Below are 26,953 nucleotides of genomic sequence, written 5' to 3'. Positions count from 1 at the left end.
TTCTCTCTCTACTCCCCGGACTCCTCCGCCCGTTTCATCATCATCTCGCAGAGTAGTGTACACAAAGGTCCTTTTCAGGACCGCCACATGTATTTATTGCCAATCGTTACCCGTTCGCTGATTTTATAACTATTCTCATTATTTATGTACATTTAAGAAATATATCCGAAGCGCGCTAGGACCGTTCCGTCCGTGTGCGCGGACCTGAATTGTGGTATAGTATGGTAGTACCGATATGATATGCTAGAAACACTGATAATGAAATGAATAAAAATCGCAAGTAAATGAATGCGCGATGGGTAAAGCGCCCGGCGCACGCAACTTACGACGCGTGTCAATACGAGATGATCTCGGCGAGTGTTTTTGTTTAGAATTTTCACTCGTGAAATATATGAAATTAATAAGAGTCAAAGCCTGAGTAGGGTCATGATGAGCCGTGTCGCGCTTGGACGTTAGGTAATTAAAACGAAATGCGACATGATCTCAGCGCTGAGACGATAATGAAATTAATAAATCGTACGTTCCGGTACTCTTGCGTGATTTGAATGTTTAAAATTACTATTGATTCGCGAGTAAAATACATATTAATTTATTGGAAGTTATTATTATTATTATTATTATTATATATATTTTTTTTTTTTTTTTACTCAAGTATCGAAATCATACTGCTACGAGTATCAAAATCATACTGCTGGCGAATTCGATTGTGGATGATTAAGGTGTATGCGGTCCTGAAAAGGACCATTTTTATTCGAATCGATCGACCGATCGGAACGGGTCGAGGTGACGGCCGCCCGATACCACTGTACTGCGTGTTAGTCAATCAGACCGATCGACCGACCGACCGAAAATCGTGCCGCGTCTCGTCGCATAGAGCTCGCTTAGGCGCGCTCGCCTCGGATGCGCCTGGCCAGCTGGATGTCCTTGGGCATGATGGTGACGCGCTTGGCGTGGATCGCGCACAGGTTCGTGTCCTCGAAGAGGCCGACCAGGTAGGCCTCGCTCGCCTCCTGCAGGGCCATGACGGCCGAGCTCTGGAAGCGGAGGTCGGTCTTGAAGTCCTGGGCGATCTCGCGCACCAGGCGCTGGAAGGGGAGCTTGCGGATCAGCAGCTCGGTGCTCTTCTGGTAGCGGCGGATCTCCCTGAGCGCGACCGTGCCGGGCCTGTAGCGATGGGGCTTCTTCACGCCGCCGGTGGCCGGGGCGCTCTTGCGGGCCGCCTTCGTGGCCAGCTGCTTCCTGGGCGCCTTGCCCCCGGTGGACTTGCGAGCGGTCTGCTTCGTACGTGCCATGGCTGTAGCTGAGTAGGATTCTTCTCTCTATTCGGAAAAATTTCCCGGGCGCGTCATATTTATCGAAAATACCGTCTCCCCCGTGGGGGGGGATGGGCCGACGCCATTGGCCGATTCGAATATTCCCAACCGCCGGGCGGTCGGGCGGGACGGAGGGGACGGGACGGGACGGGACGGGACGGGCTCGACGGTGAAGCGAGACGGGAGATAGAGTGGAGAAACAATCGCATCCTCCCCGGAGAAATGTGCATGCAGAAAAATTACGAAAAACACTCAAAACCTAGCCTGGAATAATGTTATGCATATAACAAACTGAGACATATATTCGCGTGACGCGATACCGAGTCGCGCCGATCCTCTCGCCTCTCGCCCTCGCTGCTCGCGCGCGAGAGTGAGACGGCGCGCGTGTCGTCGTAGCTGTCGGATCGCTCGGCGGCGAGGGGAGACGCGGGCGCACGTCTGGTGCATAAAAGCGGCCCCGGCCGGCGAAAAACGCCACACGAATCCTACACACGCACGGTAGAGCACCGTGCGAGCAGCGACTACTGTAACCGAAAAGAAGACCACACGCAGAGAAGATGACCGGTCGCGGAAAGGGAGGAAAAGGTCTGGGGAAAGGAGGCGCCAAGCGACACAGGAAAGTCCTCCGCGATAACATCCAGGGCATCACGAAGCCGGCCATCCGCCGTCTGGCCCGCCGAGGCGGCGTCAAGCGCATCTCCGGTCTCATCTACGAGGAGACGCGCGGCGTCCTGAAGGTGTTCCTCGAGAACGTGATCAGGGACGCGGTCACCTACACCGAGCACGCCAAGAGGAAGACCGTCACCGCCATGGACGTCGTCTACGCCCTGAAGCGCCAGGGCCGCACCCTGTACGGTTTCGGAGGTTAAGTCGCCGATCTTCGCCGCTCTTCACCGCTCTTCACCGCTCTTCACCGCACCGCACGCAGCGCGAGATACATTCGCCCCGGCCGTCCCGACGCCCGCACGCCACCGCCACCACCGCACCGCGCTGCTACGCGCGATGTGAATGCGATTTGAAAACAAAAAACGGCCCTTCTCAGGGCCAACAACTGCCTGACCGACCCATGTCGTAACCGTTTTTCGCTTTTCGAAATTTAAATAACACAATACAATTACCTACGTGGATGGATAGAGCTTTGCTTTATTTCTTTCTTTTTTCTCTCTCGTACGGCTTCGAGAACCGCAAGGGAGCGGGGTATCCGCACACGATGATAGTGCGTACAAATCATTGATTTTTTTTTCACTCTCGCTCTCTCTCTCTATCCTTTCCTGAATTGTATTCATGTTTATATAAATGTACATATTATAATACGCGACGCAAATTTGGGAGTCTTAATAAAAAAAAACATAAAAGAAATGAGAGTGACAGCAAAAGGGTGACAGCTGTTTCGCCTGGAAACGGTGACAGCTGTTACGACCAGAGAGAACTCAAACTTAGTTTACTTACTTATACAATGTATGTATATTGTGGGCGTAAGTAACGTCGCTAATCACTCTCGAGTGAAAGATTCCAGGCCGGAAACAATCACGTGTCGTGGGAGTGTACGCGTATACAAGGAGAGAGAGATTAATAGTAGGTCATCCCATATTCACGTGACAACGATCCGACTACGCGTGATCCGGATGCGTTTGTGTGAATAGTTTTGCAGGTGGCGCGCGCGGCGTTGCCTTTTCTTTCAAAAACTGTTGTACTTTGTATCGATATATATTATATTTTATATTATGACGCAACGTCCGCTGACTAATGACTGTCGAGCGAAATATTCTAGGCCGGAGTGTGAACGCTCGTGTGGCATGGGAGTGCATGTAGTTCGTATATGGTATACGAGAGATATTTAATAAATCATCCCATTTCGATGAAAATAAATAATAATGAAAATTCACGAAAGTCACGAAAGACGACTGAGCGTGTTCCGAATAGGTGTGTGTGTGAATCGTTTGGTAGCCCTGACAAGGGCTTTTTGACTCTTCTGCGTGATCTGTGCAATATGACAATATGCAACGGCGGCTGCTGCGGCGACGACGACAAAGACGACTCCACCCCTACTTCTTCGGGGCGGCCTTCTTTGCCGCGGGCTTGGCCTTCGGGGCGGCGGCCTTCTTGGGCTTCGGCGCCTTGGGCTTCTTGGTGGGCGGCTTGGCGGTCTTCTTCGCCTTGGTCGGGCTCTTCGCCTTGGCGGGGGCGGCCTTCTTCGCGGCCGCCTTCTTGGCTGCCGGGGAGGCGGCGGCCTTCTTCGCCTTGGCGGGAGCCGCGGCCGCCTTCTTGGCGGGCTTCTTCTTCGCGGCGGCGGCGGCGGCGGATGACTTCTCCGCGGCCGGCTTCTTCTCCTTGGCGGGGGCGGCGCGCTTCTTGGAAGCGGCGGACGCGGCGGGCTTGCTCTTCTTCTTGGCCCCGCCGGCCGACGCCTTCGCCTTGCTCGCCTCCAGCTTGAACGAACCGGACGCTCCCTTGCCCTTCGTCTGCACCAGGGCGCCGGATTCGACGGCCCCCTTGAGGTACTTCTTGATGAACGGGGCCAGCTTGTCCGCGTCGACCTTGTAGTTGGCCGAGATGTACTTCTTGATGGCCTGCAGGGAGGAGCCGCCGCGCTCCTTCAGCTCCTTGATGGCGTTGTTCACCATCTCGGACGTCTTCGGGTGCGAGGGCTTCGCCTTCGGCTTCTTGGAGGCGGCGGCGGCGGACGCTTTCGCCTTCTTGGCCGGAGTCGCCGGCAGGGGGGAGGCGGCCGCGGGTGCTGCTGTGTCTGCCATCTTGCGAGTCTTGTTGCGTTGCGTTCTGTAGCGAGCGTAGAGCGGTTGCGGGGGGACGATTAGTTCCCGTATTTGTCGTCAGACGGCGCTCGTTCTCGCCTGTCGGTAAAAATTTATACCGTGTCGCGGACGGTCGGTGCGCGCTTGTCGATTTTGCCGATGAAAAGTGTTGTCATTTATGCTTAGGCGGCCGGACGAAAACCGCCCTGGCGGCCGAACGGATCCGCCCGGGGACGCGGAGCGCGGCGGGTCCCGCGGCCGGGAGGTCCCGCCGTCGGCCGGCGGCCGGGTCGGCCGGCCCGGGGGCCGGGCCGCGGCGCGGCGGACGTTTAGAGGCGCAAAAGCTGCAGGGCGGCAGCGTTGGGCGGCCGAAAGCCGGCCGCGAATGCGTCTCCCCGGCGAGCTGGCGGCCCGGGCGCGCGCCGCCCCCGTCGGGCAGGACCCGGCCCCGGGTCCGAGACGTCCGCCGGCCGCGGAGGGCCTCCGGTGGCGGAGCGAGGGCCCCCCGAAGCGGCCGGACGTAACACACGCGAACGCCGACGGACCGCCGGAGAGCGTCCGGGCCGAGAGAGAGACCTGCCTCCGGGTCGGGAGCGAATATTATCTAGTGAATTATAACGATTGATCGATCTACTAACGGCTATCGTAGGATTACATGTCGAACGAGTGAGACGCGAAAAGATAGAAGAAAAGAATAGAATTAAAAAAAAAAAAAAATACATTAATATAATAACGATCCGTCGTTTGCGAGGAATCGTATCACGAATGGGATGGATAGTAGTAGTAGTAGTAGTAGTAGAATCATCGGAAGGCGTAAGTGAAAGAAAGAAGAATAGAAGTTAGAAAAAATATAAATAAAGAAAGGAAAAAGAGGAGTTGGGAGAATGATAGAAGTAGATGAATAGAAAAGAAAGAACGAATAAAACAGACCGATAATAAGTATGAATGATTCCGGTCTACGTGCAAAATGACGCGAGCTCCGCGCGCAGTAGTAGGCTCGTTCTGTAAAAAGTGAAACGTCATCGACTTATAAAAAAAAAAAAAAAAAAAAAAAAAATCGAAATCGGGATGATGATGATATATAATCGGGTGAGATGCGACGATGATGATGATTCGTGTCGCCGTAGCGGTGCGTACGACCGACGATGACGACGATGACGATGATACGCGTGAAGAAGAACAATAATAACAATATGTGATAATAGGAATATGTATTAAATGAAATATGAAAAATAAAAACGTGTATCTACTGTTGAAGATGTGTATGTATGTATGTCGAATGTCGGGGCGAGTTCGGTAGGTGATCGGAAATGGTATTTGTAATGAGAATAGTTGTCAGGTGTATATTAGTATGCATAAAGAATGAAGAAGAAGCGAAGGAAAGGGGGAAAAAAAAAAAAAAAAAAAATGACTAGGTAAGGTGACATGTCGAAGAGGCCCTCGAGGATATGGCACCGTACGTACGATAGTATGATAGAATCGTACGGCTTCGAGAACCGCAAGGGAGCGGAGTATCCGCACACGATGATAGTACGTAGAAATCATTGATTTTTTTTCACTCTCGCTCTCTCTCTCTATCCTTTCCTGAATTGTATTCATGTTTATATAAATGTACATATCATAATACGCGACGCAAATTTGGGAGTCAAAAAAAAAAAAACATAAAAGAAATGAAAGTGACAGCAAAAGGGTGACAGCTGTTTCGCCTGAAAAGGGTGACAGCTGTTTCGCCCTAAAACTGAAGAAGAAGAAGAAGGTGACAGCTGTTACGACCAGAGAGAACTCAAAAAAAAATCACAGCAGTTCCGCTCGGGGAAAAAAAAAAAACCAAAAACAAAAAACTGCGAAAGGTGACAGCAATTTTGCAACCGAAACAACGGCCAAATAAAAAGAAGGAGAAAAAAATGTGTATATATATAATATACATGCGTACGTATATGATTTTTTATATAAAAAAAGGACAATTTTGATCGGACGCCCGGCTAATCGTGCGATAGGCAATCGCCGCGCACCGCGGCGCGGCCGGTTGCGCGATCCGTTACGGGGCGCTTATCACTGTTGCGCTTCTCGTTCTATTATCGTAGTTATTATTTACACACACATCTGTCTATAGTATAATATATTTGCAGTAAGTATTTGGATTATTCGTGTGGTGGTCCTGATAAGGACCTTTGTTAATTGCGCTGTATTAGATGGTTTAACGTAGACGACGACGGCGCTGTTGATGTCGATGATTATTATGATGATGACGATGATGACGATGTCGGTGTGTATAGATTACAATATTCGGTGCAGACGAATATCGCGCGTCCGTGTGCGTGTCGCGTCGTGTTTCAACGCGCTGGCGCTGGCGCTGGCGCCTACTTGGAGCTGGTGTACTTGGTGACGGCCTTGGTGCCCTCGCTGACGGCGTGCTTGGCCAGCTCCCCGGGCAGCAGCAGCCTGACGGCGGTCTGGATCTCCCTGCTGGTGATCGTCGACCTCTTGTTGTAGTGGGCGAGACGGGACGCCTCGGCGGCGATGCGCTCGAAGATGTCGTTCACGAAGCTGTTCATGATGCTCATCGCCTTACTGGAGATTCCGGTGTCGGGATGCACCTGCTTGAGCACCTTGTAGATGTAGATGGCGTAGCTCTCCTTCCTCCTGCGCTTCGACTTCTTCTTGTCCCCCTTGGAGATGTTCTTCTGGGCCTTGCCCGACTTCTTGGCTGCCTTTCCGCTCGTCTTGGGCGGCATTGTCTCTTCTTATCTCGGAATAGATGCGGCGTAGAGTGGAGCAGAGGAGTCGCGGTGGACTGTCTGTACTGTGCGGTGTGCGTGGCGCAAACTGAAAAATCGACCGTTTTTGTCACTTCGGTCGGCGCACCCAGCCAGGGCCGCCGGTCGGGCCGTCCGGGCCGGCGGCAGGGGAGGGTCCCCCCGCGGGACCGGTCCCGGCGGCGCTGCGTGCGCTTCGCGGAGGGCGTAAATAAGGTGTGTGCGCCCGTTTTCGCCATTGACTTGACTTGACTCACCTCTCGACGGTCGCAACGTGCGCGCACTCCAGCTCGCACATCCTCGCTTCGCATATCGCAGAGAACCAGTTCAGATCTCCGACCACTCGCCATGTCGGGTCGCGGAAAGGGAGGCAAAGTGAAGGGAAAGGCAAAGTCCCGCTCGAACCGCGCCGGTCTGCAGTTCCCCGTCGGCCGTATCCACAGGCTGCTCAGGAAGGGCAACTACGCCGAGAGGGTCGGCGCCGGTGCGCCCGTGTACCTGGCCGCCGTCATGGAGTACCTGGCCGCCGAGGTGCTGGAGTTGGCCGGCAACGCCGCCAGGGATAACAAGAAGACGAGGATCATCCCCCGTCATCTTCAGTTGGCCATTCGCAACGACGAGGAGCTGAACAAGCTGCTCTCCGGGGTGACCATCGCCCAGGGAGGCGTCCTGCCCAACATCCAGGCCGTGCTCCTGCCCAAGAAGACCGAGAAGAAGGCGTAAGAATGATGATTCTGCGCCCGCTCATCCTCCACTCTTCTCTCTCTACTCCCCGGACTCCTCCGCCCGTTTCATCATCATCTCGCAGAGTAGTGTACACAAAGGTCCTTTTCAGGACCGCCACATGTATTTATTGCCAATCGTTACCCGTTCGCTGATTTTATAACTATTCTCATTATTTATGTACATTTAAGAAATATATCCGAAGCGCGCTAGGACCGTTCCGTCCGTGTGCGCGGACCTGAATTGTGGTATAGTATGGTAGTACCGATATGATATGCTAGAAACACTGATAATGAAATGAATAAAAATCGCAAGTAAATGAATGCGCGATGGGTAAAGCGCCCGGCGCACGCAACTTACGACGCGTGTCAATACGAGATGATCTCGGCGAGTGTTTTTGTTTAGAATTTTCACTCGTGAAATATATGAAATTAATAAGAGTCAAAGCCTGAGTAGGGTCATGATGAGCCGTGTCGCGCTTGGACGTTAGGTAATTAAAACGAAATGCGACATGATCTCAGCGCTGAGACGATAATGAAATTAATAAATCGTACGTTCCGGTACTCTTGCGTGATTTGAATGTTTAAAATTACTATTGATTCGCGAGTAAAATACATATTAATTTATTGGAAGTTATTATTATTATTATTATTATTTTTTTTTTTTTTTTAACTCAAGTATCGAAATCATACTGCTACGAGTATCAAAATCATACTGCTGGCGAATTCGATTGTGGATGATTAAGGTGTATGCGGTCCTGAAAAGGACCATTTTTATTCGAATCGATCGACCGATCGGAACGGGTCGAGGTGACGGCCGCCCGATACCACTGTACTGCGTGTTAGTCAATCAGACCGATCGACCGACCGACCGAAAATCGTGCCGCGTCTCGTCGCATAGAGCTCGCTTAGGCGCGCTCGCCTCGGATGCGCCTGGCCAGCTGGATGTCCTTGGGCATGATGGTGACGCGCTTGGCGTGGATCGCGCACAGGTTCGTGTCCTCGAAGAGGCCGACCAGGTAGGCCTCGCTCGCCTCCTGCAGGGCCATGACGGCCGAGCTCTGGAAGCGGAGGTCGGTCTTGAAGTCCTGGGCGATCTCGCGCACCAGGCGCTGGAAGGGGAGCTTGCGGATCAGCAGCTCGGTGCTCTTCTGGTAGCGGCGGATCTCCCTGAGCGCGACCGTGCCGGGCCTGTAGCGATGGGGCTTCTTCACGCCGCCGGTGGCCGGGGCGCTCTTGCGGGCCGCCTTCGTGGCCAGCTGCTTCCTGGGCGCCTTGCCCCCGGTGGACTTGCGAGCGGTCTGCTTCGTACGTGCCATGGCTGTAGCTGAGTAGGATTCTTCTCTCTATTCGGAAAAATTTCCCGGGCGCGTCATATTTATCGAAAATACCGTCTCCCCCGTGGGGGGGGATGGGCCGACGCCATTGGCCGATTCGAATATTCCCAACCGCCGGGCGGTCGGGCGGGACGGAGGGGACGGGACGGGACGGGACGGGACGGGACGGGACGGGACGGGACGGGCTCGACGGTGAAGCGAGACGGGAGATAGAGTGGAGAAACAATCGCATCCTCCCCGGAGAAATGTGCATGCAGAAAAATTACGAAAAACACTCAAAACCTAGCCTGGAATAATGTTATGCATATAACAAACTGAGACATATATTCGCGTGACGCGATACCGAGTCGCGCCGATCCTCTCGCCTCTCGCCCTCGCTGCTCGCGCGCGAGAGTGAGACGGCGCGCGTGTCGTCGTAGCTGTCGGATCGCTCGGCGGCGAGGGGAGACGCGGGCGCACGTCTGGTGCATAAAAGCGGCCCCGGCCGGCGAAAAACGCCACACGAATCCTACACACGCACGGTAGAGCACCGTGCGAGCAGCGACTACTGTAACCGAAAAGAAGACCACACGCAGAGAAGATGACCGGTCGCGGAAAGGGAGGAAAAGGTCTGGGGAAAGGAGGCGCCAAGCGACACAGGAAAGTCCTCCGCGATAACATCCAGGGCATCACGAAGCCGGCCATCCGCCGTCTGGCCCGCCGAGGCGGCGTCAAGCGCATCTCCGGTCTCATCTACGAGGAGACGCGCGGCGTCCTGAAGGTGTTCCTCGAGAACGTGATCAGGGACGCGGTCACCTACACCGAGCACGCCAAGAGGAAGACCGTCACCGCCATGGACGTCGTCTACGCCCTGAAGCGCCAGGGCCGCACCCTGTACGGTTTCGGAGGTTAAGTCGCCGATCTTCGCCGCTCTTCACCGCTCTTCACCGCTCTTCACCGCACCGCACGCAGCGCGAGATACATTCGCCCCGGCCGTCCCGACGCCCGCACGCCACCGCCACCACCGCACCGCGCTGCTACGCGCGATGTGAATGCGATTTGAAAACAAAAAACGGCCCTTCTCAGGGCCAACAACTGCCTGACCGACCCATGTCGTAACCGTTTTTCGCTTTTCGAAATTTAAATAACACAATACAATTACCTACGTGGATGGATAGAGCTTTGCTTTATTTCTTTCTTTTTTCTCTCTCGTACGGCTTCGAGAACCGCAAGGGAGCGGGGTATCCGCACACGATGATAGTGCGTACAAATCATTGATTTTTTTTTCACTCTCGCTCTCTCTCTCTATCCTTTCCTGAATTGTATTCATGTTTATATAAATGTACATATTATAATACGCGACGCAAATTTGGGAGTCTTAATAAAAAAAAACATAAAAGAAATGAGAGTGACAGCAAAAGGGTGACAGCTGTTTCGCCTGGAAACGGTGACAGCTGTTACGACCAGAGAGAACTCAAACTTAGTTTACTTACTTATACAATGTATGTATATTGTGGGCGTAAGTAACGTCGCTAATCACTCTCGAGTGAAAGATTCCAGGCCGGAAACAATCACGTGTCGTGGGAGTGTACGCGTATACAAGGAGAGAGAGATTAATAGTAGGTCATCCCATATTCACGTGACAACGATCCGACTACGCGTGATCCGGATGCGTTTGTGTGAATAGTTTTGCAGGTGGCGCGCGCGGCGTTGCCTTTTCTTTCAAAAACTGTTGTACTTTGTATCGATATATATTATATTTTATATTATGACGCAACGTCCGCTGACTAATGACTGTCGAGCGAAATATTCTAGGCCGGAGTGTGAACGCTCGTGTGGCATGGGAGTGCATGTAGTTCGTATATGGTATACGAGAGATATTTAATAAATCATCCCATTTCGATGAAAATAAATAATAATGAAAATTCACGAAAGTCACGAAAGACGACTGAGCGTGTTCCGAATAGGTGTGTGTGTGAATCGTTTGGTAGCCCTGACAAGGGCTTTTTGACTCTTCTGCGTGATCTGTGCAATATGACAATATGCAACGGCGGCTGCTGCGGCGACGACGACAAAGACGACTCCACCCCTACTTCTTCGGGGCGGCCTTCTTTGCCGCGGGCTTGGCCTTCGGGGCGGCGGCCTTCTTGGGCTTCGGCGCCTTGGGCTTCTTGGTGGGCGGCTTGGCGGTCTTCTTCGCCTTGGTCGGGCTCTTCGCCTTGGCGGGGGCGGCCTTCTTCGCGGCCGCCTTCTTGGCTGCCGGGGAGGCGGCGGCCTTCTTCGCCTTGGCGGGAGCCGCGGCCGCCTTCTTGGCGGGCTTCTTCTTCGCGGCGGCGGCGGCGGCGGATGACTTCTCCGCGGCCGGCTTCTTCTCCTTGGCGGGGGCGGCGCGCTTCTTGGAAGCGGCGGACGCGGCGGGCTTGCTCTTCTTCTTGGCCCCGCCGGCCGACGCCTTCGCCTTGCTCGCCTCCAGCTTGAACGAACCGGACGCTCCCTTGCCCTTCGTCTGCACCAGGGCGCCGGATTCGACGGCCCCCTTGAGGTACTTCTTGATGAACGGGGCCAGCTTGTCCGCGTCGACCTTGTAGTTGGCCGAGATGTACTTCTTGATGGCCTGCAGGGAGGAGCCGCCGCGCTCCTTCAGCTCCTTGATGGCGTTGTTCACCATCTCGGACGTCTTCGGGTGCGAGGGCTTCGCCTTCGGCTTCTTGGAGGCGGCGGCGGCGGACGCTTTCGCCTTCTTGGCCGGAGTCGCCGGCAGGGGGGAGGCGGCCGCGGGTGCTGCTGTGTCTGCCATCTTGCGAGTCTTGTTGCGTTGCGTTCTGTAGCGAGCGTAGAGCGGTTGCGGGGGGACGATTAGTTCCCGTATTTGTCGTCAGACGGCGCTCGTTCTCGCCTGTCGGTAAAAATTTATACCGTGTCGCGGACGGTCGGTGCGCGCTTGTCGATTTTGCCGATGAAAAGTGTTGTCATTTATGCTTAGGCGGCCGGACGAAAACCGCCCTGGCGGCCGAACGGATCCGCCCGGGGACGCGGAGCGCGGCGGGTCCCGCGGCCGGGAGGTCCCGCCGTCGGCCGGCGGCCGGGTCGGCCGGCCCGGGGGCCGGGCCGCGGCGCGGCGGACGTTTAGAGGCGCAAAAGCTGCAGGGCGGCAGCGTTGGGCGGCCGAAAGCCGGCCGCGAATGCGTCTCCCCGGCGAGCTGGCGGCCCGGGCGCGCGCCGCCCCCGTCGGGCAGGACCCGGCCCCGGGTCCGAGACGTCCGCCGGCCGCGGAGGGCCTCCGGTGGCGGAGCGAGGGCCCCCCGAAGCGGCCGGACGTAACACACGCGAACGCCGACGGACCGCCGGAGAGCGTCCGGGCCGAGAGAGAGACCTGCCTCCGGGTCGGGAGCGAATATTATCTAGTGAATTATAACGATTGATCGATCTACTAACGGCTATCGTAGGATTACATGTCGAACGAGTGAGACGCGAAAAGATAGAAGAAAAGAATAGAATTAAAAAAAAAAAAAAATACATTAATATAATAACGATCCGTCGTTTGCGAGGAATCGTATCACGAATGGGATGGATAGTAGTAGTAGTAGTAGTAGTAGAATCATCGGAAGGCGTAAGTGAAAGAAAGAAGAATAGAAGTTAGAAAAAATATAAATAAAGAAAGGAAAAAGAGGAGTTGGGAGAATGATAGAAGTAGATGAATAGAAAAGAAAGAACGAATAAAACAGACCGATAATAAGTATGAATGATTCCGGTCTACGTGCAAAATGACGCGAGCTCCGCGCGCAGTAGTAGGCTCGTTCTGTAAAAAGTGAAACGTCATCGACTTATAAAAAAAAAAAAAAAAAAAAAAAAATCGAAATCGGGATGATGATGATATATAATCGGGTGAGATGCGACGATGATGATGATTCGTGTCGCCGTAGCGGTGCGTACGACCGACGATGACGACGATGACGATGATACGCGTGAAGAAGAACAATAATAACAATATGTGATAATAGGAATATGTATTAAATGAAATATGAAAAATAAAAACGTGTATCTACTGTTGAAGATGTGTATGTATGTATGTCGAATGTCGGGGCGAGTTCGGTAGGTGATCGGAAATGGTATTTGTAATGAGAATAGTTGTCAGGTGTATATTAGTATGCATAAAGAATGAAGAAGAAGCGAAGGAAAGGGGGAAAAAAAAAAAAAAAAAAAAATGACTAGGTAAGGTGACATGTCGAAGAGGCCCTCGAGGATATGGCACCGTACGTACGATAGTATGATAGAATCGTACGGCTTCGAGAACCGCAAGGGAGCGGAGTATCCGCACACGATGATAGTACGTAGAAATCATTGATTTTTTTTCACTCTCGCTCTCTCTCTCTATCCTTTCCTGAATTGTATTCATGTTTATATAAATGTACATATCATAATACGCGACGCAAATTTGGGAGTCAAAAAAAAAAAAACATAAAAGAAATGAAAGTGACAGCAAAAGGGTGACAGCTGTTTCGCCTGAAAAGGGTGACAGCTGTTTCGCCCTAAAACTGAAGAAGAAGAAGAAGGTGACAGCTGTTACGACCAGAGAGAACTCAAAAAAAAATCACAGCAGTTCCGCTCGGGGAAAAAAAAAAAACCAAAAACAAAAAACTGCGAAAGGTGACAGCAATTTTGCAACCGAAACAACGGCCAAATAAAAAGAAGGAGAAAAAAATGTGTATATATATAATATACATGCGTACGTATATGATTTTTTATATAAAAAAAGGACAATTTTGATCGGACGCCCGGCTAATCGTGCGATAGGCAATCGCCGCGCACCGCGGCGCGGCCGGTTGCGCGATCCGTTACGGGGCGCTTATCACTGTTGCGCTTCTCGTTCTATTATCGTAGTTATTATTTACACACACATCTGTCTATAGTATAATATATTTGCAGTAAGTATTTGGATTATTCGTGTGGTGGTCCTGATAAGGACCTTTGTTAATTGCGCTGTATTAGATGGTTTAACGTAGACGACGACGGCGCTGTTGATGTCGATGATTATTATGATGATGACGATGATGACGATGTCGGTGTGTATAGATTACAATATTCGGTGCAGACGAATATCGCGCGTCCGTGTGCGTGTCGCGTCGTGTTTCAACGCGCTGGCGCTGGCGCTGGCGCCTACTTGGAGCTGGTGTACTTGGTGACGGCCTTGGTGCCCTCGCTGACGGCGTGCTTGGCCAGCTCCCCGGGCAGCAGCAGCCTGACGGCGGTCTGGATCTCCCTGCTGGTGATCGTCGACCTCTTGTTGTAGTGGGCGAGACGGGACGGCGGCGATGCGCTCGAAGATGTCGTTCACGAAGCTGTTCATGATGCTCATCGCCTTACTGGAGATTCCGGTGTCGGGATGCACCTGCTTGAGCACCTTGTAGATGTAGATGGCGTAGCTCTCCTTCCTCCTGCGCTTCGACTTCTTCTTGTCCCCCTTGGAGATGTTCTTCTGGGCCTTGCCCGACTTCTTGGCTGCCTTTCCGCTCGTCTTGGGCGGCATTGTCTCTTCTTATCTCGGAATAGATGCGGCGTAGAGTGGAGCAGAGGAGTCGCGGTGGACTGTCTGTACTGTGCGGTGTGCGTGGCGCAAACTGAAAAATCGACCGTTTTTGTCACTTCGGTCGGCGCACCCAGCCAGGGCCGCCGGTCGGGCCGTCCGGGCCGGCGGCAGGGGAGGGTCCCCCCGCGGGACCGGTCCCGGCGGCGCTGCGTGCGCTTCGCGGAGGGCGTAAATAAGGTGTGTGCGCCCGTTTTCGCCATTACGCGACGCGATTAGTCGCCGCTAACCGTCGAGCAGTACGGACCTCGCTCGCTCCACTCCGCTCCGCTAAGCTGCCCGACCGCCTTGAAGCAATCACGCCGCTGCCCGTTTATTTCCTTCGCGTGTGAAATCGTGAAATCGTGTTACCTTCGCGTGTGAAATCCCGTGTTACCTTCGCGCGTGAAGTTATCAGTGACATTGACACTCAATCATTGTTATCCGCGACCTAGTATCGTCTCTCAGAGCAACGGACAAGAGCGCCTCCTGAAAGACGAGTAAGGATCTCGACTCCCGACACTCGAAGAGTCACGCAGGCCGCGATAACAGTGATTCGATAATTGTGATAGACACTACAGTGCATCACCAAGACCTCCAGCCGCTCGGTGAGTTTTCTTTATTTGACTTGTTTCGATTGGCTCAGGTATTTTTCTATAAAAAGAGAGCATAGGAATCCTCCTCCCCATGTAGGGCGCCTCACGCCATCCACAATGCCCCCCCCCCAACTCGACCGAAACGACAGTCCGACCGAGTACGAGTCGGACTTAGACGACTTTCTAGGTGCCCGTGAGCACCGCGATCTCTCCCCTAAGGAGAAATCGCACCTTATCAAACTATGCCTACAAAGGCATAGAGAGGAGAAGAGGCGGAAAACGGACTCCGCCTCCTCTTCAGAATACTCGTCGGACGAAAGTTCGTCCGACGAGGTTCGTACACCGACCAACTCGCCGACGCGCCGACGTCGCGCACCGTCCCCCGTCGCCTCCGCCTCCACCTCGATGGAATGGGTCACCATTCAATCACGAAAGAGGAACCGTCCCTCTCCGCCCGCCTCACCCAAGAAGGCGAAATCTCCACCCCCAAAACGGGACCGCGCTAGCCCCGCGTCCCCGCGACCGATCACCCCCGCGCCCGTACCGACCACCCCCGCACCGACCACCCCCGCACCGACCACCCCCGCACCGATCTACCCCGCGCCCGCGCCCGTACCGACAATGCGATCCAACTCTCCCGCGACGGCTTCTCAAATAGATTCGGCAATCCCCGATCCGACCCCCGTGCCCTCGCGAATTCCCCCCATTGTCCTCCACAAAAAGGACAACTGGAGCGCCCTCGCAAAGTCAATGGAGACCCGTGGAATTGACTTCACGGCAAAAAACAGGGGCGAAAACCTCTGGGTCTTCGTAAAAACACCGCGTGACCACCATAAGGTCACAAAGATGATGATGGAGCAGAATGTAGACCATCACTCTTTCCGTCTTCCCGGCGAAAAGCCGCTGAAGATTGTCCTGCGCGGAATACCCGAAACGGTAGAAGCGCAGGACGTAGTAAACGAATTGGCCTCGAAGTACGAGGTCATATCCGTACACCGGATGAGAACGGGCGGCAACCGCAAGCCGATCCCGCTCATGCTCGTGAACCTGAGGCACACCGATGCCTCCAAGAAGATCTTCACGGATCTTCAAACAATCCTGCACCTAAGGATCAACGTCGAGAGACTACGCTCCCGCCCCCGTATGGGCCAGTGTTTTAAATGCCAAACATACGGACACTCAGCGTCGTGCTGCAACGCCCAGCCGCGCTGTGTAAAATGCGGAGCCGGACACGCTTCCGCCGCATGCAAGAAACCGCGCGAAACGCCGGCGAAATGCGCCCTGTGCGACGGCCCGCACACGGCAAACTACAAAGGCTGCCCCGCCAAACCCACCCCAAAACCGGCTCAGAGGCGTGAACACCGCCAAACACGCGGCCAAACTCTCACCACCCCCCGACCTACCACCACCCACACCACCCCCAGACCCACCCAACCCTCTCCCCAATCATACTACTGTCCCCCGCACCCCTCTCCCCCCGTACCGCAATGGCCCGCACCCGCTTACGCGACGCACCTCAGGGACCCGCGTCCCCAACACCCGCGCCCCCAACCCCCGCGTCCCCAACCCGCGTCCGCCGACACACGCACCGCCCGTCACCCCGCCCCCCCTCCACTGGAGGCGCTCACAGCTGCAGCGCAACAGCTAGCGACCTTCATGGCTTCAGCATCTGAGATGTTGAACCACATCAACGCGCTAATCACGGCTAGCCATGGCTAGAAAAACTTTCAACCCGGAAGCCCTTCAGGCAGCGTTCTGGAACGCTAACGGTCAAGTGAAGGCCCATAAGACAGAAATCACCGAATTTCTGTCCGAGTACAACCTAGACGTCCTGCTCATAAATGAATCATGGCTCAAACCCAGCGACAAAATTAGCTTTCCCAACTACGTCACGTATCGTACCGATCGCACGCACACCCGAGGAGGTGGCACCGCGATAATAATAAAGAATTCGATCGACCATTGCCACTTCGACTCCGCGACTAACGACAATATTGAAACCACCGCGGTCGTCATAAGTACAAAAAACTCCGGACCACTCAAACTCGTAGCCGCCTACAGCCCGCCGAAAAGGCACCTCATCGCGGAGGACCTGGACAAAGTGTTCACCGACGACACTCCGACAATCCTCGCAGGAGACCTGAATGCTAAGCACGCCTCCTGGCACAGTAGATTCAACAATCAAAAAGGTAGGAGTTTGTTCGACTACTCGATCCACTCCTCGGTCGTCGTAGACGCACCGGACGTCCCGACGCTGTACCCGCATAACGGTAACCCCGACGTCATAGACATAATCGTCATGTCTAACTCGACTCACGCGTATAGCATGCAAGTGCTAAGCGAGCTCTCGTCGGACCACAACCCCGTGCTCCTCTACCTCTCCGACGGAACCTTACCCTCCGACCCCGTCGGACTGAATAGGAAGAAAGTTTCTTGGACGAAACTTCCCCGCCTATTCGAATCCATCACGATCCCCACTTCCATCCCCGACGAAGCGAGCTTAAACACGGCCGTCTCCACCCTCGTGTGTCAAATCAAAGAGGCTACCGCTGCAGCCACGGTCGAAGTCCAAATCGACAAATACCGTCCCGACCTCCCGGACGATCTGAAAAGCATCATAAGGGAGAAGAACAAAGCACGCGCCGACTGGCAAAAATACCGCGACCCGACCGACCGCAGGCGCATGAACCGACTCGCAGCACAAGCTAAAAGAGCCTTAAGCGACTTTCGCAACGATCGATGGCACGACTTCATCTCATCCCTAGACGAGGACCGCAACGCCTTCTGGAAAATTACAAAGTCCCTAAAAAGACCTAAAACGCGAATTTCCCCATTAAACGGCCCCAACGGACCAGTCTATTCCGCTGCGGAAAAGGCAGAAGCCTTCGCGGATAGCCTAGAAGCCCAGTTCACCCCGAACACCACCCACGACGATCCCTCGTTCGTCGACGAGGTTAACTTCCACGTAGAGAGACTCTTAAACTCACTCCCAGAAGGCCCCGCGATTAAATTCACCACCCCGCGCGAGGTCCAATCCATAATATCACGTCTCGAAAATAAAAAAGCTCCCGGCCCGGACGCCATTTCGAACAAAGTCCTCAAACACATTCCCCCTAAGGGAATCTGCGCAATAACAGCCATCTCAAACGCCTCATTACGTCTCCGTAAATTCCCCGCCGCATTCAAACAAGCCGACGTCATCTTGATCCCCAAACCGGGGAAGGACCCACTCGACGCGCAAAACCACCGCCCGATCAGTCTACTTCCGTGTCTCTCGAAAGTATTGGAGAAAATCATCCTCAAACGGTTGAAGGATACAGTCTCGGAAAAATCGATAATTCCGGACACGCAGCACGGCTTCAGAGCTAACCACTCTACGCTGCACCAATTACTTCGCGTGGTAGAGCAGATAACCAACGGTTTCAATACGCGCAAACACACGGCAGTGTTATCTCTAGACGTCAGTAAGGCTTTCGACAGAGTATGGCACACCGGCCTGCTATACAAAATGGACACGTTCGGAATACCCCGTTCGACCATCCAGCTGATTGCTAATTATCTAGCAAATCGCACGTTCAGAATAAAATTGAATGCGCACTTCTCGACTGAACGCCCCATCAGAGCGGGAGTCCCACAAGGCTCACTGCTAGGACCGATCCTATACAACGTATACTCGAGCGACATACCGGCTGCGCTCGACTACAACACTCAGATCGCGCAGTTCGCCGACGACACGGCAATCATGTCGAGCTCGCTGAGCGCCCTCCTGGCAAAGGAGAGAGTTCAAAAACAATGCGACGCCCTGGAAAAATGGTGCAAACAATGGCGAGTTACCATAAATCCGAGTAAAAGTGTGACCACACTTTTCACTCGCAGGAGACCGCGAACTCCTCCAAACATAACGATGTTCGGGCAATCCATCCCGTGGTCCGGATCCGTTAAATATCTCGGAGTCACGCTCGACTCCAAGCTGACGTGGAAACGTCACATCGAAAGTAAAGTCAACTCTGCCTCCGGGGTCCTGTCGGCCCTCTACCCGATGCTCGGGAGAAACAGCAAACTCTCGATCGACAACAAGTTGCTTATCTATAAAACGGTCATCCGTCCCATCTTAACATACGCCGCCCCCGTCTGGGGATACGCGGCCAGAACACACCTAAGCAAATTACAAGTCTTCCAGAACAAAGTGCTCCGCACTGCGTTGAAAGCCCCCTTCTGGACGAGAATCTCTCAACTCCACAGAGAGTCCGACGTACCCCGCGTAAATAAGTACATAACCGCGCTATCGGAGCGCTTCTATGGCGGACTAGCCGCACACGCCAACCCCACAATAAACTCACTCGCGAAGTACGAGCTTCACTCGTACCGTCGCTACAAAAGACCGAAAGAGGTCCTCCTCCCCTCCCAGTAACCATCCCGCAGCACTCTGCGTATTTTTCTAACCCCTTCATAGGTTTTAACCTATAACCCATTAAATTCATTCAGTAAAATCAAAAATTTTATAACCCGATGAAGGAGTAGGGGGTCATGTCGACCCGGTACTCTATGAGCCATTAGATTCAAGTCAAGTCAAGTTTTCGCCATTGACTTGACTTGACTCACCTCTCGACGGTCGCAACGTGCGCGCACTCCAGCTCGCACATCCTCGCTTCGCATATCGCAGAGAACCAGTTCAGATCTCCGACCACTCGCCATGTCGGGTCGCGGAAAGGGAGGCAAAGTGAAGGGAAAGGCAAAGTCCCGCTCGAACCGCGCCGGTCTGCAGTTCCCCGTCGGCCGTATCCACAGGCTGCTCAGGAAGGGCAACTACGCCGAGAGGGTCGGCGCCGGTGCGCCCGTGTACCTGGCCGCCGTCATGGAGTACCTGGCCGCCGAGGTGCTGGAGTTGGCCGGCAACGCCGCCAGGGATAACAAGAAGACGAGGATCATCCCCCGTCATCTTCAGTTGGCCATTCGCAACGACGAGGAGCTGAACAAGCTGCTCTCCGGGGTGACCATCGCCCAGGGAGGCGTCCTGCCCAACATCCAGGCCGTGCTCCTGCCCAAGAAGACCGAGAAGAAGGCGTAAGAATGATGATTCTGCGCCCGCTCATCCTCCACTCTTCTCTCTCTACTCCCCGGACTCCTCCGCCCGTTTCATCATCATCTCGCAGAGTAGTGTACACAAAGGTCCTTTTCAGGACCGCCACATGTATTTATTGCCAATCGTTACCCGTTCGCTGATTTTATAACTATTCTCATTATTTATGTACATTTAAGAAATATATCCGAAGCGCGCTAGGACCGTTCCGTCCGTGTGCGCGGACCTGAATTGTGGTATAGTATGGTAGTACCGATATGATATGCTAGAAACACTGATAATGAAATGAATAAAAATCGCAAGTAAATGAATGCGCGATGGGTAAAGCGCCCGGCGCACGCAACTTACGACGCGTGTCAATACGAGATGATCTCGGCGAGTGTTTTTGTTTAGAATTTTCACTCGTGAAATATATGAAATTAATAAGAGTCAAAGCCTGAGTAGGGTCATGATGAGCCGTGTCGCGCTTGGACGTTAGGTAATTAAAACGAAATGCGACATGATCTCAGCGCTGAGACGATAATGAAATTAATAAATCGTACGTTCCGGTACTCTTGCGTGATTTGAATGTTTAAAATTACTATTGATTCGCGAGTAAAATACATATTAATTTATTGGAAGTTATTATTATTATTATTATTATTTTTTTTTTTTTTTTAACTCAAGTATCGAAATCATACTGCTACGAGTATCAAAATCATACTGCTGGCGAATTCGATTGTGGATGATTAAGGTGTATGCGGTCCTGAAAAGGACCATTTTTATTCGAATCGATCGACCGATCGGAACGGGTCGAGGTGACGGCCGCCCGATACCACTGTACTGCGTGTTAGTCAATCAGACCGATCGACCGACCGACCGAAAATCGTGCCGCGTCTCGTCGCATAGAGCTCGCTTAGGCGCGCTCGCCTCGGATGCGCCTGGCCAGCTGGATGTCCTTGGGCATGATGGTGACGCGCTTGGCGTGGATCGCGCACAGGTTCGTGTCCTCGAAGAGGCCGACCAGGTAGGCCTCGCTCGCCTCCTGCAGGGCCATGACGGCCGAGCTCTGGAAGCGGAGGTCGGTCTTGAAGTCCTGGGCGATCTCGCGCACCAGGCGCTGGAAGGGGAGCTTGCGGATCAGCAGCTCGGTGCTCTTCTGGTAGCGGCGGATCTCCCTGAGCGCGACCGTGCCGGGCCTGTAGCGATGGGGCTTCTTCACGCCGCCGGTGGCCGGGGCGCTCTTGCGGGCCGCCTTCGTGGCCAGCTGCTTCCTGGGCGCCTTGCCCCCGGTGGACTTGCGAGCGGTCTGCTTCGTACGTGCCATGGCTGTAGCTGAGTAGGATTCTTCTCTCTATTCGGAAAAATTTCCCGGGCGCGTCATATTTATCGAAAATACCGTCTCCCCCGTGGGGGGGGATGGGCCGACGCCATTGGCCGATTCGAATATTCCCAACCGCCGGGCGGTCGGGCGGGACGGAGGGGACGGGACGGGACGGGACGGGACGGGACGGGACGGGACGGGACGGGTTCGACGGTGAAGCGAGACGGGAGATAGAGTGGAGAAACAATCGCATCCTCCCCGGAGAAATGTGCATGCAGAAAAATTACGAAAAACACTCAAAACCTAGCCTGGAATAATGTTATGCATATAACAAACTGAGACATATATTCGCGTGACGCGATACCGAGTCGCGCCGATCCTCTCGCCTCTCGCCCTCGCTGCTCGCGCGCGAGAGTGAGACGGCGCGCGTGTCGTCGTAGCTGTCGGATCGCTCGGCGGCGAGGGGAGACGCGGGCGCACGTCTGGTGCATAAAAGCGGCCCCGGCCGGCGAAAAACGCCACACGAATCCTACACACGCACGGTAGAGCACCGTGCGAGCAGCGACTACTGTAACCGAAAAGAAGACCACACGCAGAGAAGATGACCGGTCGCGGAAAGGGAGGAAAAGGTCTGGGGAAAGGAGGCGCCAAGCGACACAGGAAAGTCCTCCGCGATAACATCCAGGGCATCACGAAGCCGGCCATCCGCCGTCTGGCCCGCCGAGGCGGCGTCAAGCGCATCTCCGGTCTCATCTACGAGGAGACGCGCGGCGTCCTGAAGGTGTTCCTCGAGAACGTGATCAGGGACGCGGTCACCTACACCGAGCACGCCAAGAGGAAGACCGTCACCGCCATGGACGTCGTCTACGCCCTGAAGCGCCAGGGCCGCACCCTGTACGGTTTCGGAGGTTAAGTCGCCGATCTTCGCCGCTCTTCACCGCTCTTCACCGCTCTTCACCGCACCGCACGCAGCGCGAGATACATTCGCCCCGGCCGTCCCGACGCCCGCACGCCACCGCCACCACCGCACCGCGCTGCTACGCGCGATGTGAATGCGATTTGAAAACAAAAAACGGCCCTTCTCAGGGCCAACAACTGCCTGACCGACCCATGTCGTAACCGTTTTTCGCTTTTCGAAATTTAAATAACACAATACAATTACCTACGTGGATGGATAGAGCTTTGCTTTATTTCTTTCTTTTTTCTCTCTCGTACGGCTTCGAGAACCGCAAGGGAGCGGGGTATCCGCACACGATGATAGTGCGTACAAATCATTGATTTTTTTTTCACTCTCGCTCTCTCTCTCTATCCTTTCCTGAATTGTATTCATGTTTATATAAATGTACATATTATAATACGCGACGCAAATTTGGGAGTCTTAATAAAAAAAAACATAAAAGAAATGAGAGTGACAGCAAAAGGGTGACAGCTGTTTCGCCTGGAAACGGTGACAGCTGTTACGACCAGAGAGAACTCAAACTTAGTTTACTTACTTATACAATGTATGTATATTGTGGGCGTAAGTAACGTCGCTAATCACTCTCGAGTGAAAGATTCCAGGCCGGAAACAATCACGTGTCGTGGGAGTGTACGCGTATACAAGGAGAGAGAGATTAATAGTAGGTCATCCCATATTCACGTGACAACGATCCGACTACGCGTGATCCGGATGCGTTTGTGTGAATAGTTTTGCAGGTGGCGCGCGCGGCGTTGCCTTTTCTTTCAAAAACTGTTGTACTTTGTATCGATATATATTATATTTTATATTATGACGCAACGTCCGCTGACTAATGACTGTCGAGCGAAATATTCTAGGCCGGAGTGTGAACGCTCGTGTGGCATGGGAGTGCATGTAGTTCGTATATGGTATACGAGAGATATTTAATAAATCATCCCATTTCGATGAAAATAAATAATAATGAAAATTCACGAAAGTCACGAAAGACGACTGAGCGTGTTCCGAATAGGTGTGTGTGTGAATCGTTTGGTAGCCCTGACAAGGGCTTTTTGACTCTTCTGCGTGATCTGTGCAATATGACAATATGCAACGGCGGCTGCTGCGGCGACGACGACAAAGACGACTCCACCCCTACTTCTTCGGGGCGGCCTTCTTTGCCGCGGGCTTGGCCTTCGGGGCGGCGGCCTTCTTGGGCTTCGGCGCCTTGGGCTTCTTGGTGGGCGGCTTGGCGGTCTTCTTCGCCTTGGTCGGGCTCTTCGCCTTGGCGGGGGCGGCCTTCTTCGCGGCCGCCTTCTTGGCTGCCGGGGAGGCGGCGGCCTTCTTCGCCTTGGCGGGAGCCGCGGCCGCCTTCTTGGCGGGCTTCTTCTTCGCGGCGGCGGCGGCGGCGGATGACTTCTCCGCGGCCGGCTTCTTCTCCTTGGCGGGGGCGGCGCGCTTCTTGGAAGCGGCGGACGCGGCGGGCTTGCTCTTCTTCTTGGCCCCGCCGGCCGACGCCTTCGCCTTGCTCGCCTCCAGCTTGAACGAACCGGACGCTCCCTTGCCCTTCGTCTGCACCAGGGCGCCGGATTCGACGGCCCCCTTGAGGTACTTCTTGATGAACGGGGCCAGCTTGTCCGCGTCGACCTTGTAGTTGGCCGAGATGTACTTCTTGATGGCCTGCAGGGAGGAGCCGCCGCGCTCCTTCAGCTCCTTGATGGCGTTGTTCACCATCTCGGACGTCTTCGGGTGCGAGGGCTTCGCCTTCGGCTTCTTGGAGGCGGCGGCGGCGGACGCTTTCGCCTTCTTGGCCGGAGTCGCCGGCAGGGGGGAGGCGGCCGCGGGTGCTGCTGTGTCTGCCATCTTGCGAGTCTTGTTGCGTTGCGTTCTGTAGCGAGCGTAGAGCGGTTGCGGGGGGACGATTAGTTCCCGTATTTGTCGTCAGACGGCGCTCGTTCTCGCCTGTCGGTAAAAATTTATACCGTGTCGCGGACGGTCGGTGCGCGCTTGTCGATTTTGCCGATGAAAAGTGTTGTCATTTATGCTTAGGCGGCCGGACGAAAACCGCCCTGGCGGCCGAACGGATCCGCCCGGGGACGCGGAGCGCGGCGGGTCCCGCGGCCGGGAGGTCCCGCCGTCGGCCGGCGGCCGGGTCGGCCGGCCCGGGGGCCGGGCCGCGGCGCGGCGGACGTTTAGAGGCGCAAAAGCTGCAGGGCGGCAGCGTTGGGCGGCCGAAAGCCGGCCGCGAATGCGTCTCCCCGGCGAGCTGGCGGCCCGGGCGCGCGCCGCCCCCGTCGGGCAGGACCCGGCCCCGGGTCCGAGACGTCCGCCGGCCGCGGAGGGCCTCCGGTGGCGGAGCGAGGGCCCCCCGAAGCGGCCGGACGTAACACACGCGAACGCCGACGGACCGCCGGAGAGCGTCCGGGCCGAGAGAGAGACCTGCCTCCGGGTCGGGAGCGAATATTATCTAGTGAATTATAACGATTGATCGATCTACTAACGGCTATCGTAGGATTACATGTCGAACGAGTGAGACGCGAAAAGATAGAAGAAAAGAATAGAATTAAAAAAAAAAAAAAATACATTAATATAATAACGATCCGTCGTTTGCGAGGAATCGTATCACGAATGGGATGGATAGTAGTAGTAGTAGTAGTAGTAGAATCATCGGAAGGCGTAAGTGAAAGAAAGAAGAATAGAAGTTAGAAAAAATATAAATAAAGAAAGGAAAAAGAGGAGTTGGGAGAATGATAGAAGTAGATGAATAGAAAAGAAAGAACGAATAAAACAGACCGATAATAAGTATGAATGATTCCGGTCTACGTGCAAAATGACGCGAGCTCCGCGCGCAGTAGTAGGCTCGTTCTGTAAAAAGTGAAACGTCATCGACTTATAAAAAAAAAAAAAAAAAAAAAAAAAATCGAAATCGGGATGATGATGATATATAATCGGGTGAGATGCGACGATGATGATGATTCGTGTCGCCGTAGCGGTGCGTACGACCGACGATGACGACGATGACGATGATACGCGTGAAGAAGAACAATAATAACAATATGTGATAATAGGAATATGTATTAAATGAAATATGAAAAATAAAAACGTGTATCTACTGTTGAAGATGTGTATGTATGTATGTCGAATGTCGGGGCGAGTTCGGTAGGTGATCGGAAATGGTATTTGTAATGAGAATAGTTGTCAGGTGTATATTAGTATGCATAAAGAATGAAGAAGAAGCGAAGGAAAGGGGGAAAAAAAAAAAAAAAAAAAAATGACTAGGTAAGGTGACATGTCGAAGAGGCCCTCGAGGATATGGCACCGTACGTACGATAGTATGATAGAATCGTACGGCTTCGAGAACCGCAAGGGAGCGGAGTATCCGCACACGATGATAGTACGTAGAAATCATTGATTTTTTTTCACTCTCGCTCTCTCTCTCTATCCTTTCCTGAATTGTATTCATGTTTATATAAATGTACATATCATAATACGCGACGCAAATTTGGGAGTCAAAAAAAAAAAAACATAAAAGAAATGAAAGTGACAGCAAAAGGGTGACAGCTGTTTCGCCTGAAAAGGGTGACAGCTGTTTCGCCCTAAAACTGAAGAAGAAGAAGAAGGTGACAGCTGTTACGACCAGAGAGAACTCAAAAAAAAATCACAGCAGTTCCGCTCGGGGAAAAAAAAAAAACCAAAAACAAAAAACTGCGAAAGGTGACAGCAATTTTGCAACCGAAACAACGGCCAAATAAAAAGAAGGAGAAAAAAATGTGTATATATATAATATACATGCGTACGTATATGATTTTTTATATAAAAAAAGGACAATTTTGATCGGACGCCCGGCTAATCGTGCGATAGGCAATCGCCGCGCACCGCGGCGCGGCCGGTTGCGCGATCCGTTACGGGGCGCTTATCACTGTTGCGCTTCTCGTTCTATTATCGTAGTTATTATTTACACACACATCTGTCTATAGTATAATATATTTGCAGTAAGTATTTGGATTATTCGTGTGGTGGTCCTGATAAGGACCTTTGTTAATTGCGCTGTATTAGATGGTTTAACGTAGACGACGACGGCGCTGTTGATGTCGATGATTATTATGATGATGACGATGATGACGATGTCGGTGTGTATAGATTACAATATTCGGTGCAGACGAATATCGCGCGTCCGTGTGCGTGTCGCGTCGTGTTTCAACGCGCTGGCGCTGGCGCTGGCGCCTACTTGGAGCTGGTGTACTTGGTGACGGCCTTGGTGCCCTCGCTGACGGCGTGCTTGGCCAGCTCCCCGGGCAGCAGCAGCCTGACGGCGGTCTGGATCTCCCTGCTGGTGATCGTCGACCTCTTGTTGTAGTGGGCGAGACGGGACGCCTCGGCGGCGATGCGCTCGAAGATGTCGTTCACGAAGCTGTTCATGATGCTCATCGCCTTACTGGAGATTCCGGTGTCGGGATGCACCTGCTTGAGCACCTTGTAGATGTAGATGGCGTAGCTCTCCTTCCTCCTGCGCTTCGACTTCTTCTTGTCCCCCTTGGAGATGTTCTTCTGGGCCTTGCCCGACTTCTTGGCTGCCTTTCCGCTCGTCTTGGGCGGCATTGTCTCTTCTTATCTCGG

General features: G+C 53.6%; 14 protein-coding genes and 1 pseudogene across 14 annotated transcripts; 6 read left to right on the top strand and 9 right to left on the bottom strand.

Annotated features, from left to right (window-relative positions):
- Positions 1-881: 881 nt before the first annotated feature.
- On the bottom strand, positions 882-1,292 carry LOC148298891 (histone H3). The gene has a single exon (XM_088276574.1). The coding sequence runs from the start codon at positions 1,290-1,292 to the stop codon at positions 882-884; it is 411 nt and encodes a 136-aa protein (XP_088132700.1).
- Positions 1,293-1,870: 578 nt separating this feature from the next.
- LOC148298890 (histone H4) lies at positions 1,871-2,182 on the top strand. Its single transcript, XM_088276573.1, has one exon. It carries the CDS (start codon positions 1,871-1,873, stop codon positions 2,180-2,182), a length of 312 nt encoding a protein of 103 aa, XP_088132699.1.
- A 1,104-nt stretch (positions 2,183-3,286) lies between these two features.
- On the bottom strand, positions 3,287-4,151 carry LOC148298889 (uncharacterized). The gene has a single exon (XM_088276579.1). It carries the CDS (start codon positions 4,064-4,066, stop codon positions 3,359-3,361), a length of 708 nt encoding a protein of 235 aa, XP_088132705.1. The 5' UTR covers positions 4,067-4,151; the 3' UTR covers positions 3,287-3,358.
- A 2,275-nt stretch (positions 4,152-6,426) lies between these two features.
- On the bottom strand, positions 6,427-6,801 carry LOC148298888 (histone H2B). Its single transcript, XM_088276562.1, has one exon. It carries the CDS (start codon positions 6,799-6,801, stop codon positions 6,427-6,429), a length of 375 nt encoding a protein of 124 aa, XP_088132688.1.
- Positions 6,802-6,820: 19 nt separating this feature from the next.
- LOC148298887 (histone H2A) lies at positions 6,821-7,659 on the top strand. The gene has a single exon (XM_088276561.1). The coding sequence runs from the start codon at positions 7,171-7,173 to the stop codon at positions 7,543-7,545; it is 375 nt and encodes a 124-aa protein (XP_088132687.1). The 5' UTR covers positions 6,821-7,170; the 3' UTR covers positions 7,546-7,659.
- Positions 7,660-8,452: 793 nt separating this feature from the next.
- Positions 8,453-8,953, bottom strand: LOC148298886 (histone H3). Its single transcript, XM_088276580.1, has one exon. The coding sequence runs from the start codon at positions 8,861-8,863 to the stop codon at positions 8,453-8,455; it is 411 nt and encodes a 136-aa protein (XP_088132706.1). The 5' UTR covers positions 8,864-8,953.
- A 508-nt stretch (positions 8,954-9,461) lies between these two features.
- On the top strand, positions 9,462-9,913 carry LOC148298885 (histone H4). The gene has a single exon (XM_088276568.1). The coding sequence runs from the start codon at positions 9,462-9,464 to the stop codon at positions 9,771-9,773; it is 312 nt and encodes a 103-aa protein (XP_088132694.1). The 3' UTR covers positions 9,774-9,913.
- A 133-nt stretch (positions 9,914-10,046) lies between these two features.
- Positions 10,047-11,742, bottom strand: LOC148298884 (uncharacterized). The gene has a single exon (XM_088276567.1). It carries the CDS (start codon positions 11,655-11,657, stop codon positions 10,950-10,952), a length of 708 nt encoding a protein of 235 aa, XP_088132693.1. The 5' UTR covers positions 11,658-11,742; the 3' UTR covers positions 10,047-10,949.
- Positions 11,743-14,017: 2,275 nt separating this feature from the next.
- On the bottom strand, positions 14,018-14,387 carry LOC148298883 (histone H2B-like; annotated as a pseudogene).
- Positions 14,388-15,136: 749 nt separating this feature from the next.
- LOC148298882 (uncharacterized) lies at positions 15,137-16,738 on the top strand. Its single transcript, XM_088276572.1, has one exon. It carries the CDS (start codon positions 15,137-15,139, stop codon positions 16,736-16,738), a length of 1,602 nt encoding a protein of 533 aa, XP_088132698.1.
- Positions 16,739-19,624: 2,886 nt separating this feature from the next.
- On the top strand, positions 19,625-20,201 carry LOC148298881 (histone H2A). Its single transcript, XM_088276565.1, has one exon. The coding sequence runs from the start codon at positions 19,713-19,715 to the stop codon at positions 20,085-20,087; it is 375 nt and encodes a 124-aa protein (XP_088132691.1). The 5' UTR covers positions 19,625-19,712; the 3' UTR covers positions 20,088-20,201.
- A 793-nt stretch (positions 20,202-20,994) lies between these two features.
- LOC148298880 (histone H3) lies at positions 20,995-21,495 on the bottom strand. The gene has a single exon (XM_088276563.1). The coding sequence runs from the start codon at positions 21,403-21,405 to the stop codon at positions 20,995-20,997; it is 411 nt and encodes a 136-aa protein (XP_088132689.1). The 5' UTR covers positions 21,406-21,495.
- Positions 21,496-22,003: 508 nt separating this feature from the next.
- LOC148298879 (histone H4) lies at positions 22,004-22,627 on the top strand. Its single transcript, XM_088276566.1, has one exon. It carries the CDS (start codon positions 22,004-22,006, stop codon positions 22,313-22,315), a length of 312 nt encoding a protein of 103 aa, XP_088132692.1. The 3' UTR covers positions 22,316-22,627.
- Positions 22,628-23,419: 792 nt separating this feature from the next.
- On the bottom strand, positions 23,420-24,284 carry LOC148298878 (uncharacterized). Its single transcript, XM_088276577.1, has one exon. The coding sequence runs from the start codon at positions 24,197-24,199 to the stop codon at positions 23,492-23,494; it is 708 nt and encodes a 235-aa protein (XP_088132703.1). The 5' UTR covers positions 24,200-24,284; the 3' UTR covers positions 23,420-23,491.
- Positions 24,285-26,560: 2,276 nt separating this feature from the next.
- LOC148298877 (histone H2B) lies at positions 26,561-26,935 on the bottom strand. The gene has a single exon (XM_088276560.1). The coding sequence runs from the start codon at positions 26,933-26,935 to the stop codon at positions 26,561-26,563; it is 375 nt and encodes a 124-aa protein (XP_088132686.1).
- Positions 26,936-26,953: the final 18 nt, after the last annotated feature.

This window comes from Brachycentrus maculatus, unplaced genomic scaffold (assembly GCF_059751285.1).
Source record: "Brachycentrus maculatus isolate JH-2025_06_01 unplaced genomic scaffold, ASM5975128v1 h1tg001524l, whole genome shotgun sequence".
Classification (NCBI taxonomy): Eukaryota; Metazoa; Arthropoda; class Insecta; order Trichoptera; family Brachycentridae; genus Brachycentrus; species Brachycentrus maculatus.
Note: the sequence above shows the minus strand (reverse complement) of the source record. Positions and strands in the feature narration are given on the sequence as shown.

Excerpts from the sequence above, each read along its gene's own strand:
- LOC148298891 (XM_088276574.1), bottom strand. The coding sequence starts at position 1,292 with ATGGCACGTACGAAGCAGACCGCTCGCAAGTCCACCGGGGGCAAGGCG.
- LOC148298890 (XM_088276573.1), top strand. The coding sequence starts at position 1,871 with ATGACCGGTCGCGGAAAGGGAGGAAAAGGTCTGGGGAAAGGAGGCGCC.
- LOC148298889 (XM_088276579.1), bottom strand. The coding sequence starts at position 4,066 with ATGGCAGACACAGCAGCACCCGCGGCCGCCTCCCCCCTGCCGGCGACT.
- LOC148298888 (XM_088276562.1), bottom strand. The coding sequence starts at position 6,801 with ATGCCGCCCAAGACGAGCGGAAAGGCAGCCAAGAAGTCGGGCAAGGCC.
- LOC148298887 (XM_088276561.1), top strand. The coding sequence starts at position 7,171 with ATGTCGGGTCGCGGAAAGGGAGGCAAAGTGAAGGGAAAGGCAAAGTCC.
- LOC148298886 (XM_088276580.1), bottom strand. The coding sequence starts at position 8,863 with ATGGCACGTACGAAGCAGACCGCTCGCAAGTCCACCGGGGGCAAGGCG.
- LOC148298885 (XM_088276568.1), top strand. The coding sequence starts at position 9,462 with ATGACCGGTCGCGGAAAGGGAGGAAAAGGTCTGGGGAAAGGAGGCGCC.
- LOC148298884 (XM_088276567.1), bottom strand. The coding sequence starts at position 11,657 with ATGGCAGACACAGCAGCACCCGCGGCCGCCTCCCCCCTGCCGGCGACT.
- LOC148298882 (XM_088276572.1), top strand. The coding sequence starts at position 15,137 with ATGCCCCCCCCCCAACTCGACCGAAACGACAGTCCGACCGAGTACGAG.
- LOC148298881 (XM_088276565.1), top strand. The coding sequence starts at position 19,713 with ATGTCGGGTCGCGGAAAGGGAGGCAAAGTGAAGGGAAAGGCAAAGTCC.
- LOC148298880 (XM_088276563.1), bottom strand. The coding sequence starts at position 21,405 with ATGGCACGTACGAAGCAGACCGCTCGCAAGTCCACCGGGGGCAAGGCG.
- LOC148298879 (XM_088276566.1), top strand. The coding sequence starts at position 22,004 with ATGACCGGTCGCGGAAAGGGAGGAAAAGGTCTGGGGAAAGGAGGCGCC.
- LOC148298878 (XM_088276577.1), bottom strand. The coding sequence starts at position 24,199 with ATGGCAGACACAGCAGCACCCGCGGCCGCCTCCCCCCTGCCGGCGACT.
- LOC148298877 (XM_088276560.1), bottom strand. The coding sequence starts at position 26,935 with ATGCCGCCCAAGACGAGCGGAAAGGCAGCCAAGAAGTCGGGCAAGGCC.